This window comes from Perognathus longimembris, chromosome 16, assembly GCF_023159225.1.
Source record: "Perognathus longimembris pacificus isolate PPM17 chromosome 16, ASM2315922v1, whole genome shotgun sequence".
Classification (NCBI taxonomy): Eukaryota; Metazoa; Chordata; class Mammalia; order Rodentia; family Heteromyidae; genus Perognathus; species Perognathus longimembris.
The window spans coordinates 9,878,410-9,890,565 of NC_063176.1; the positions used below are offsets into that span (position 1 = coordinate 9,878,410).

Genomic DNA, 12,156 nt, shown 5'->3' on the forward strand with positions numbered 1-12,156 from the left:
GAAAAGAAAATCACACTAATGGCTTATAGCATTTTTTTGAGTATCATTCATACAAGTGAAAAAGTTAACTGTCAATACGATGAGTGGATCAAGAGATGGGGTGAGATTTGGGTACCAGGAAGAAGATCGTTGGAAAGGAGTAAAAGAAAACAAAAAAATAAATAAATAAACAAATGAACAACAACAACAACAAACAAGGACAGAGGATTATCTAAGAGATAAAACCAAGGCTAGGAAATTGATTGATAAGGGCTTGATCAAAGACGGGTTAAATCCTGAACTTTTATGATCAATCAGAAATCCCGAAGTAGTAGAGTAGGCAAGCTCTTGAAAACAAATGAATTCACATGTGATCATCTGAAATTGCTGCAAATCATCTATTGAAATTTACATCCCTACCCACACCCCAGCTCACAACTTAAGAGCAGCCAGATTTCTTTCTTTTTTTCTCTATCATTTAACTAGAATGAGTGTTTGGGCAGAAAAACAGTCGTTGAATTTGTAGATTTTTTTTCTTTTTCTTATTTTTTTAAATCTATTGTCAAAGTGATGTACAGAGAGGTTACAGTTTCATATGTTAGGCCTTGGGTACATTTCTTGTAGATTTTTTTCATTATTGAAGAAAGAGGCTTTGTCAAGGCACAGTGAACATTTTAGAATCTGCTAGTTTTATACATAGGTTTGTTTTATGTATTTGTCTACAATAGGTACACATTTAAAGCTACATAAAGAAAATCTTATTTTCTTTATTTAATAATTAGTTATTGTCAAAGTGCTGTACAGAGGGTTTACAGTTTTGTGCGTAAGGCAGTGGGTCCATTTCTTGTAGAATTTGTATTTTCATTTGCAGTATTTATCTAGCAATTATTACGTGACATTTGAAATACTGTTACAGTTCGTTGACATGAAGCAGGTCTCCAGGACATCAAGTTATCACCATATGTGAGAACTGTAAGTTCACATAAACTTTTTAGTTTAGGGTTTAGTCACATCAGAACCACATACCAGATTGACAGGGTTATGGTCCTTTTTTTTTTTTTTTTTTTGCCAGTCCTAGGGTTTGAACTCAGGGCTTGAGCACTGTCCCTGGTCTATTTTTGTCCAAGCCTATTACTCTACCTCTGTAGCCACAGAGCCACTTCTGTCTCTTTCTGTTTATGTGGTGCTCAGGAATTGAACCCATGGCTTCATGAATGCTAGGCAGACTCTACCACTAAGCCACATTGCCAGCCCAGTCCTGTTGTTTTTGAAATACAGTGAAATATAACTAAAGTCAAATGTCTGACCTGAGTTATTTTTAGAATAAAAGAAGTACAATAATATTCAGTAGCCATAGGATTTGGGAATCAATTCCACTACAGTACACCTCAAGCCCAATTATGTATCACAATTTTCCTAATCTGTAAAGTAGAGGTTATTGTTTGAAGCTTGTAAGACTTGTGTGATGTTTGAAAATATATGTGTGTATATAAACGTACCTGTTTATTTGTTAAAGTATGTATGTAAATCAAGTGTGTAGCATAAACAAGCTGATTTTGCTAAATTGCAACTATTATTACTAGTTCTATTATGCAGTTGATACAGAGGAAGACATATACACTTTATGATCAGCGTAAATGATATATTAGCAACATTTCAGTTCTCAAATCCAGTACTGTGCAGAATCACAAATGTTAAACATGACTATCCAATTCAGACTCCATCCTTTCACGATTCAGACAAATGTTTTATTCTAAAGTGATTACTCATAAAGTATCTCAATTAGATATATGACTGAACTGTAATGAAAATTATAGTTAATAGTTATTACCAAGGATCAGTCATGTTTAGGGTTAGGCATATCTTTCTGTCTCTTTTTCCCTTTTCTTTCTGGCTACGTTTTTCTCTCTTTTTAAAAAACATTGTCAACTATTCTAGAAGATATATAGACATAGATAGATAACAAATACAGAGATATCTGCATATGTTACAGAAGAAACCAGGTTGTATCATTTATAAATTCTCATCAACAACTTGATATAATTAAGACTTATTAATTTCAGGGCTAAATATCGGCCAAAATATGTTTACTGGTTACATTGAGTACTTTCCAATTATAGTTTAGTCTGGGTTTTAATACCCTGTGGGAAGTGGAAAAAATACCATGGTTAATTTACATTTCTTAACTAAACTTTGGAAAGTACATATCGGTTCCACAAGACAGAATAAAATCAAGGCCAAAATACAGTCTTTCATAGTGTCTCAATGACAATATATTGCTGACTTTGAATAAGAAATTATAATTTCATAGTGTTACTGGAATCTAAAAACATTGTGGAACATATATTTTCAATGACATTTATATATGTTGTCCAGTTGGCCTTATTTTTACTTAATACAGAATTATGCCTTTTCTAAATGACTTGTGAGAAAATGACGAGTATTTTACTGTTTAGTTTAACATAAGAAGAGATTAAACTTGAGAAGTACAGTTTTCTGTTTTCCTATTTCAAGAGCACAGTGTGTCCTGTTGAGAAAAAGTAGTTTGTTCCATTTTTTCTCCTTTGTTGATAAACATGAATATGGTACTTGCAGAATAGGTAACTGACTTTTAGGTGACACTGATACTAATACTGAAATCTTCATTTTTAATCTTAGTGATGTTTATTATGCTTTGGAATACAAAAACTCTGGAAGAGAATAACAACTTATCCTTGTGAAAAATTATTGATTCAGTAAGACTTCGTTTTTTAAAAAATAATAATGTGTTGTTTTTATCACTTGAAAAAATACAGTACAGTAAGAATTAAATGGTATATTTGTGCTATGCTAATGCAATAAGGACAATGCAAGGTCTGTGGCACATTCCAAGTGCTCCTTTAAATTCTAGAATGGGTTTGGTATTGAAAGCTCTTTGTATTGCTTCCAATAAAATGTAATGTGGTCAGAATGTCCTTGCTTTTCTAGCTCAGATTTCTTTTGTATAGTATTTTCATAAGCACAATGTGTAGATTATACACATATGGTTAAATTTTATTAAAAAGTAATTTGAGACATCATAAAAGTTACACAAGAATGTTCTATCTAAATGACTCATTTCATGACTGAGAACTTCCTTGGTGGATAAAAGCCACTTTCAAGTGGATCATTTTCTTCAATCGTAGATATTTTTGGCCTTTTGTAAGCTTACTGTGATAAAGTGTCCCTCCTCCATGTGTCTCACTCATCTGAAATGGTTTTCCCTTAACTGGTAGATTTGAATTGAATCCACATGATACTGATTTATACAGTGCTATAAGTTAGACTCTGCATCTCCAGGCATATTTGTTTACAAACCGCATGATACCATTCCTCACATTAAAGCCTGAGAGAATTGTTTCAATATTAACTTGGTGAACTGGGGCAGGAACTATGCAAATTTTTAAGGTAGGTAATGAGGGAGAGAGGAAATACAGAAAGCTTTGAGAGAGCCAGCATGTGTCCAGAAACAACAGCAGGTGTGGCCATATGGCAATCAAATTAGCAAGACATTCTTGCCACAGAGCCTTCCAGAAGACATAAAGCCCTGCAGCCCTCATGGAGAGATGGTACATTCAGTGAGTCCACATTGGATCTTTCAGATTACCTCTTTTCACTGTTCAGTTCTGATGGGAATTTAATTCTGTTTTAATAAACACACATTGAAAGCAGTTTTTATAAGTAAAAATAATTCCTGAATTCACTTTCACATTTCTCTGATATCTTTATAGCAAAAGCACATTTCCAAATAAATCATTTGCTAAACTGAGATCATTTAAAAGGAATAAAGCTTTGTAGGAAAAGCCGAATGACTGTTGCTTAAATGAAATATCTGGCAATACTTTTTGTTAAAATTCTCTTCCTGGAAAGACAATCACTAACCATATAAACATTATTTGTAGAACTCTTTAACTTGAATGATGATGATGATGATGATGATAGATAGATAGAGAGAGAGAGAGAGAGAGAGAGAGACAGACAGACAGACAGACAGATGTAGAGATATCTCCAGAAAATCCTACAGCATATTTTCCTTCATTTCTTGGAAATTTATTGTATCTCTCAGCTTTCTTGTCTAAAACTTTGACATAAAAACACGAGCTATACTATTCATACTCATTCCTACATTTATCATTAGTATTGTATTGTGTTGTTACAATTTAAACAGCATCCTTTTGCTGAAAAGTATATTCTAGGAGAATGTCTTTGCTTTGTTCTTTGATTTTACCCTGAGGGGAAAATATGGTCTATAGAGAACCACAAAAATTCCCCTTGCTCACTCAAGTCAGTCACACACATCCCTTTATTAAGGTGGTGACAGCCTCACCTACAGTAAGAAAGGCAAGGGCCATATACAAAATCTGAGTTCTCTTCTTGATTTCTGCTTACAGGCAACACCACCACACATGTGTTTTCTATGATCAAGTGTTTCAACAACATAACAAAAGTATAATGAATTACTCAAACACAATGGTGAAGAATTTAAGTATGGTTTACTTCACCAATAGTATTTTCTTGAAGGAGGAAAGTTATGTTTATTTTGAATAGAGAGAAATTGCCTTCTCTAGGTTGAATATATAGACTGGAAGTCTCTCATTATACTTTTATTAGAACTAGTTTATATGTGTTTCACTTAAAAGAAAGCCAAAGGTCTAGAAATTGTTTTTTCTGTCATCTGTCTATCTATCTGCCTGTCTGTCTGCCTGCCTCTCTGTCTGTCTGTCTTTTGATCCATCCAAATGAAAGCAAGGACTTGTGCATTCCAGGCAAGCGCTTTGCCACTGAGGCCCTCTATCAGAAGCCCTCAACATTTCTCAAATTTAACCTCTTGTCACGTATTTAGATCCATGCTTTTGTTGTTCGCAGTAGTGGGCCTTGAACTCAGGTCCTGAGTGCTGTCCCTTAGTTTTATTGAACCAATGCTGGGATTCTACCATTGGAGCTACAGTTTGACTTCTGGCTATTTGCTGGTTAGAGATAAGCCTCTCACACACTTTCCTGCCTGGGCTGGCTTCAAACCATGATCCTCACATTTCAGCCTTCTACATAGTTAGGATTACAGCACCTGGCCTTTATTTTCTCCCCCTCCCTCCCTCCCTCCTTCCCTCTCTCCCTCCCCTCCTCCCTCATCTCTCTCTCTGTCTGTCTCTCTTTTAACTTTTGTAATATTTCATCTGAGATAAGAAAATATTTTATGTATCAGTTCCTTTTCGATAGGTATTTATATGTTGCATTCTTTATAGATTTTCTGGTATTTTATTACTGCTTAGGTTTAACTATCACTTGTGTAATTATAAGCATAGTTAAGTCCTTAAGATTTGTAGGTTTACAGTACAGATAAACACTTGGATACTTGCTGCTGGAAGTGTTTCCTTTTTAATTATGCTTCAGATGTACCCGGATGGCAAATAATTCAAGATATTATTTTTAACATCAAAGATAATTTGTTCAAAATTTACATTAATCTTTCTCATAAGGAGTCACTTCCATTTTGTCTTCCTGTCATCCTGAAGAATGGAAGTGTAATTTCCCAGAGGCTTTAAGAATTGGGGGAGTATTAAATGTGGCTGAAATTAAGTGATTAATAATTTACGTTTAGGTCATGAATCAACTTCATGAGATGCTAGGATCATTTGCAACCTCAGAAGCATGAGCAGTAACAATGCACTTTTTAAGACTCAAGAATTCTCAAAGGTTGGCTGCCCAACCTAATTAAACTTCAATCTTCTGATACCAAATTTATTTCTTTGTACTGAATTTCCTCAGATCTTCTTGACAGGAAAATGTCACTTTGCCTGACAGCTGATAGACAGGTTATGTAGCAGTGTAATTGGAGGGAAAAGGATAGCTTAAAGCTATGCAATTTAATGGCTCTATGCATGACTTTTTCATTCTTTTTCTTCTTTTCTTTCTTTTTCCATAAGATTTCTATGACAGACACAAAAGGATTTAGCAAATAGGCCCAATGCCATTTTTCCCGCCCCCCCATGCTTCCTCAAGGGGTAATTATCTTACTCCATCAATAGTGCTGTCAGAAATTGGGCACATAATTCAACATTTAAATGAACAAGCAATGTAATATTTCCTGTCTCCCAGTGGAATGTTTGCGGCTCACATTCCTCTATGTCACTCGCTCACTCTTGATATATGTCCAGGACCCTGTGTTTGAGTATTTTTTTCCCTTGTGTTTCCCTGCAGATGTTGGCTCAGACTTGACACCTACTTCATTTGGAGTTTTATAGGACCAGCGACCTTGATAATTATGGTAAGAATTTCTAATTAACTATGTATTTTCCACATCAAGAAATAAAACTTTTGCCATTCCTGTACTGTCTTTAATTTACATAGGTTAATTTGGGGTGAAGCATGTACTTATTTGACCTTACATAACTCAAGCAATTAGGCACTCATTATATGCTACTTTTATACAGGAAAATAGTCAATCTAAACCTGCGGGAGAAGAAAACATGAATATGAAGAGTTTTGCAATATGTGGCTACTTAGAAATCTAATCCAATTTAGTCCATGTAGTTATGTAGATAATTGAGCAATGATAACTTCAACAATAGTGTATTTCATTCTTTTTCCATGGGATAATTTGAATCGGAAGTATGCAGGATCTAGAAAGATGGGAAAATACTTATTTCTTCCATTTTATTCATATCTCTTTAAAAGTAAACTTGAATTGACTTTACTTGAGAGTGGCACAGCCCAGTTAAGCAGGCATTCTGAAACCATGCTCCCCATTTTATTTTCAGTTAAATACTATGTTTATTTCCAATATGATTTTTATACTAATTTAGATCAAAGTATATATTTATACAATATAGTATGTTTGTATACACTATACACAAATATATTTAAAAAAATATAGTTATTGCCAGGTGCAGGTTGTTCATGCCTGTAGCTACTCAGGAGGCTGAGATCTGAGGATTGTGATTAGAAGACAGCACAGGGGACAGAACTCCCCATGAGACAATTGTCTCCAATTAACCACTCAAAAACCAAAAGTGGTGCTGTGGCTCAAGTGGTAGAACACTAGTCTGGAGCACAAAGAGGCTCAGGGACAGCAGGCAGACTCTGAGTTCAAGCCCCCATAACTGACAGAATTATCTATACCCATATATCTATTCCCATATATTTATATGTAGACATATAATTATTATTTGTGTTATCCATTTGTCTTTGAATAAAATATAGATCCACAATTTCTTACTTTAAACTATTTAAACTAGAAATAGTTTAGAATTAAGAAATGTTCCATAATATGGAAAAGCAATATGATGTATATTCTTTATATGTCCATATATATATATATTCATACATACATAAACACAGTAGAAAATAGGGTATTGATCCAAATGAAACATATCATCCAATATTTATAGTATAAGAGGCAAATAAAAACACAAGAAAATAGAGTAATGACAATGGCAGGTATGTCAATAAGATCACATTTTCCCCCTGCAAATGCACTCAGTTCAAGTTAGGTTTATTTAGCTCCCAGTGCAGATTTTTGTGTATGTTTGCTAGTACTGGGGCTTGAACTCAGAGTCTTGTATTTTTTTAGCCTTTTTGTTCAAGGATGACATTGTACCACTTGTGCAACTCCTCCACTTCTGCTTTTTGGTTTGTTTATTTGGTTTTGTTTCGTTTTTTCTCTTTGCTGATTATTTGCACATAAATGTCTCTCAGACATTTGTCTGCCCTGTCAGATTTGTCTGCCCTGACTGACTTTCAGCTGGTATCTTTGGGTCTTACAAGGATTATAGGCATGAGCCAATACATCTTACTTTTTTTTTTTAAGTTTTTATTATAAAACTGATGTACAGAGAGGTTACAGTTTCACACGTTAGGCATTAGATACATTTCTTGTACTGTTTGTTACCTAAGGTTTTTACTTTTAAGATGGTTTTGATTTAGTAATGAATGATAAAGGTTGTGAAACAATATTGTAGGGACATTTTCAATGAGTCTTTTAAATTGCACTTTCCTAGGATCCACCATTTCCAAGTTGTAGAACCTATAAATGAATCTGGTGCAAATGGAGAATGTAATACAGGGTTTTCTGTGCAGTTTACATGTATATGGTACAGGTAGTTTACACTGGAAGGCTTGGTTCTAAATCATATGCTTTCTCTGGCCTCAGGATAAAATAAGACCATGACAAATTGTAATATCAGAATTTAACCAGCACTTTCTAGTCCTTCTAAGAATAAAAATAGGTATCTATTTTAAAATGTGTTGATTTTATATGTATTTTTTTTATAACATAGTGTTTGAATAAATAAATTCAATGAAATGTTCAGGGTGCAGGAACAGTCAGGACCCCTTAGGGAAATCCTAATATTTGTTTGTGTGTGGCTTGTGTTTATTAAACAAAAATACACCAGGCTTCGAGTGTTTCAAGATTTCTCCATCAAGATGAGAACCTGTAGTCCTAACTTTTCAGGAAGCTCAGAAATGGAAGGTCATTGTTTGCAGCCAACTCAGCCAGAAAAACCCACAAAACTCCATCTTTTAAAAAGAGAAACACAAAAAGCAAGTCCGAAGGCGAGTCTCAGGTGATAGAGTAGAAGTAGGTAGCAAACCAAGCAACCACCAGGCTCTGAATGACACCAGGAGCGGGGAGGGGCAGTTTCCTGTCATTCTAAACTGCTGCTGATTTTCTGTGATTTGGGCACAAAGAGAACTTTGTGCCAACTTCTTCCAACTGGCTCCTTTCCCTTTACTAAAATACTAGGCAGGCACTGGTGATCCAGTTCCCTTAAATGTGCACTAAATACTAATTTCCCAGAACAATTCATTTGTAACAGAAAATAGACTTGTCTTTTTCTTTACTGTAGTTATGCGCCATAACATTACTTTTTTTTTTTTTTTGCATTCCAGCTTAATGTAATCTTCCTTGGGATTGCTTTATATAAAATGTTTCATCACACTGCCATACTGAAACCTGAATCAGGCTGCCTCGATAATATCAAGTAAGTGATTTTCATTTTTGTTTGCTACACATTGTACTCTGAAGCTATGCCTGCTTTTTATTGTGTCAAAACAATATGACTACATTATAATGAAAGTCAATGTACTGTCTATGCTGAATAAGATCATTTACTGACTATTGAAGTGCCTAAAAACAGTACAATACAGCTCTACCGTACCTACTTTTCCTCTAAACTCCCAAATAAAAGTGTTTGGCAAGATCTATATTCACTTTGTCCTCTAAAGAGATTCAGTTTCCTGAATAGAATAGTCAATTTTTCTGTAAAGACTACATGATTTCCCTCACACTCTCCTCTCTACTTTGAATATGATGAGAACAAGATGGCACTTGTAAGTATCAAAGTGGGAATTTACAACACTAGAAACGAAGCCCTAGGTGTCAAACATGGATAGTTTTTTACTGTCTTCTCCTATGGAGAGGAGGGGATCTTACCTAATATGCATGTATGGGTTCAGTATTCTTGATTTGAAATGTTGGCATCAAAGGTATTTCATATTTTGAAGGTATTTTTTTAAATTGGGAGTATTTTATCGACCTTATTGCTGAGAAATTCTTACTATAAAAATCTTAAATTAAAAGTGTTCTAAAATCTGAAAATATTTTCATGCATCATGTGGGGATTTTCCAGCATTTTGGATTTAGGATTTTTCAGCCTAGGAATAGCCAAATTTACTTTGAATTACAAATACTTAGGTTTGAATTTTGGCTACCTTTGATGTACTTTCACAACCTCCTGGGAGGTGTATTTCTCCACAAGTATCTTTTTAGTCAGTTATATTCTCACATTTAAAGTACTATTTCTCTATGCTGTGATTAGCCTAATCCAGTGGAGACAGGAAAATATTCACATTAACTTTTAACATAAGTGGTGCTTTCAAACATATACAAAATACAGTTAATTTACATTTTCTGAAGAAACCAAAGATAAATATATATGTACCAGGAGTAGTGAGGTGCATTTTCATTATTAACATATGTGATTTAACAAATTAGATTTCCATATGGTCTTCTTATGTACGTGTTAATTTGGATTAATAGCTTAATTTAATGTACATTCAAAATACGAATTTAATGAATGTGCATTCAGATTTTCAGGCCGCCACCTGTAACTAGCAGGTCCTTACTAACCACTTCAGACAGCAGCTGTCATTCATTTTCCATCCTAGAGCCACTGGCATTGCCCACGGTAGGTCTTCAATGAGAGTTTAAAAAAAAAAAATTAACAAGGAAGTGGAGATGTGACTCAAATGGTACAGCTCTTGCCTTGAGTGAGGAGACAGTGAACCAAATCAGGTTATGAAGCCCTGAGTTCTAGCACCAAAAAAGGAAAGAAAAGAAAAAAGAAAGAAAGAAAAGGAAAGGGAAAAAAAAGTAAGGCAATATACCAAACATTTTAATGGCAAGTATTACTGATGCTAAACAGTTAACTCCAATGAAGAAATAATTTGTCTACATTCATTGCAAGAGAGAAGCAAGGAATTAGAAAAATAGAAGCATCATAAACTGAGAATAGCTACTATGAATATTGCCTTTTATTATTCTTAATTTTGCTTCGTTGACACAATAATCATTCTGTTGTTGAATTATGTACAATTAAATTTCCATTCTAAAATATAATGTTAGTTCCATAGGATATCCATCATAAAAATGAATTTAAGTAAGTCAAATAGTCCCACAAAATATATACTCATGATCATGGAATATATTTATTGAGTGAGAAAAAGCTATACATTTATATCTGTTACCTTGTATCATGAAAAACATGCAAATTGTTATTTATCATTTATGATTTCATTCAAGTACTACCAGAAATAAGTAAAAACAGTGATACATATGCATATATATATAAACCTTCTACTAGTTTAAAAAGTAGAGAAAATGCTATTCCTTATCCTATTCTACAAGATATTTTCAATGCAGTTTTACAACATTTTTTTTCCAATCCAACAAAGATGAAGAGTTTTCCTTAATAACTTGTACTTAGTACTGACATTTTAAAAGGTTAATTTGCTCATTATTTGCATTTATTTCTCTAGGTGAAATCGATGGGTAGTATTGTTTAGACAAACAATAAAACACAAAAAAGCTAATAATTATATTTTGTCACAACTGATGTTATTGAGTTTTATATAGTAAAGCCCAAAAAACAAAACAAAATAAAACCTTCAATGAGAATACCTTGATTTAAAATGTGTCTCAAAAGCTTGCTATAGACTGTGAATGTAGCTCAGTTGTAGTCACTTGTCTAAAATTCTGAGTGCCCTGTATTAAGTCTCAATATTGCAAAATAAATAAATGCCTAAACAAAATAAAACATAAGCTGTTGGCTAGGATATTGTTTTGGGGTATTTAATTTTGCTGTGATTTCTTTTTTGTTTTAAAGTGGTGAAAATAATGAAACTACTTACCCATCCAATTAGCAAACAAATAAAAAAATAAGTGATAACTACAATGCCAGAAAGAAAAAAAAATACCAAAAGAAAAAAAAACCTCAAACAACAAAAAAGAGCAGAGTATTTATTAGAAAGGGTATTGAAGATGATTTTGAGATGGAAGAAAACCAGTATCTGGTTAAGAATTTCAGGAAAGGAATAAAGGAAGAAGTGTAATAATTGCAGGAAGTGAGATGCCAAGAAAAGGTAGGACAACTTTACTACGTTGGGTGTCAGATTTGCAGGAGGACATTCCTCCACCAAGCTGAGGGAATCCAGCAAAGAGAAGGGGTTTCACCAAGACTGGGTGGATTAAAGAACCACAGTGGTAGTATAGATTCACGAATAGAACCAAGGTAGAGCAGTGGTTTGAGAGATTTCTACCAACTCTCCTTGAATAAGATACATGATCTTCTGTACAATGAGGGGCCATGTTGGAGAGAGATAAAATATCTCAAAAAATGTTATTTACTACTCCATAGAATCTGAAGGAAATTTAACTATATTTAAACACGTTGCATTTACTGTTTAAAAAGTGGGCTAAAAAATTAGCAGGGCCTAATTGAGAAAGAAAAAAGGAACATCAAACAAGATGCAAAAGCTCACAACTTTTTGAAACTAAAATGATTGCATGTATAACATGTATATTTATATGATATGAGTAATGTTGGGCATTCTGTTTACAGAGTCATTCGTCATTTGTCTGTTAATAATTTCTGGTATATG

The 12,156-nt window shown here is 33.8% G+C and overlaps 1 protein-coding gene across 5 annotated transcripts in view; it reads left to right on the forward strand.

Moving 5' to 3' along the window:
• Positions 1–12,156, forward strand: part of Adgrl3 (adhesion G protein-coupled receptor L3) — a 648,664-nt gene that overhangs the window by 581,203 nt on the left and 55,305 nt on the right. For all 5 annotated transcript variants that reach the window (XM_048363857.1, XM_048363853.1, XM_048363854.1 and 2 more), the window contains 2 exons: positions 6,196–6,262; positions 8,887–8,978. In XM_048363857.1, the coding sequence (XP_048219814.1) occupies positions 6,196–6,262; positions 8,887–8,978 (159 nt within the window). The remainder of the gene's footprint in view (positions 1–6,195; positions 6,263–8,886; positions 8,979–12,156) is intronic.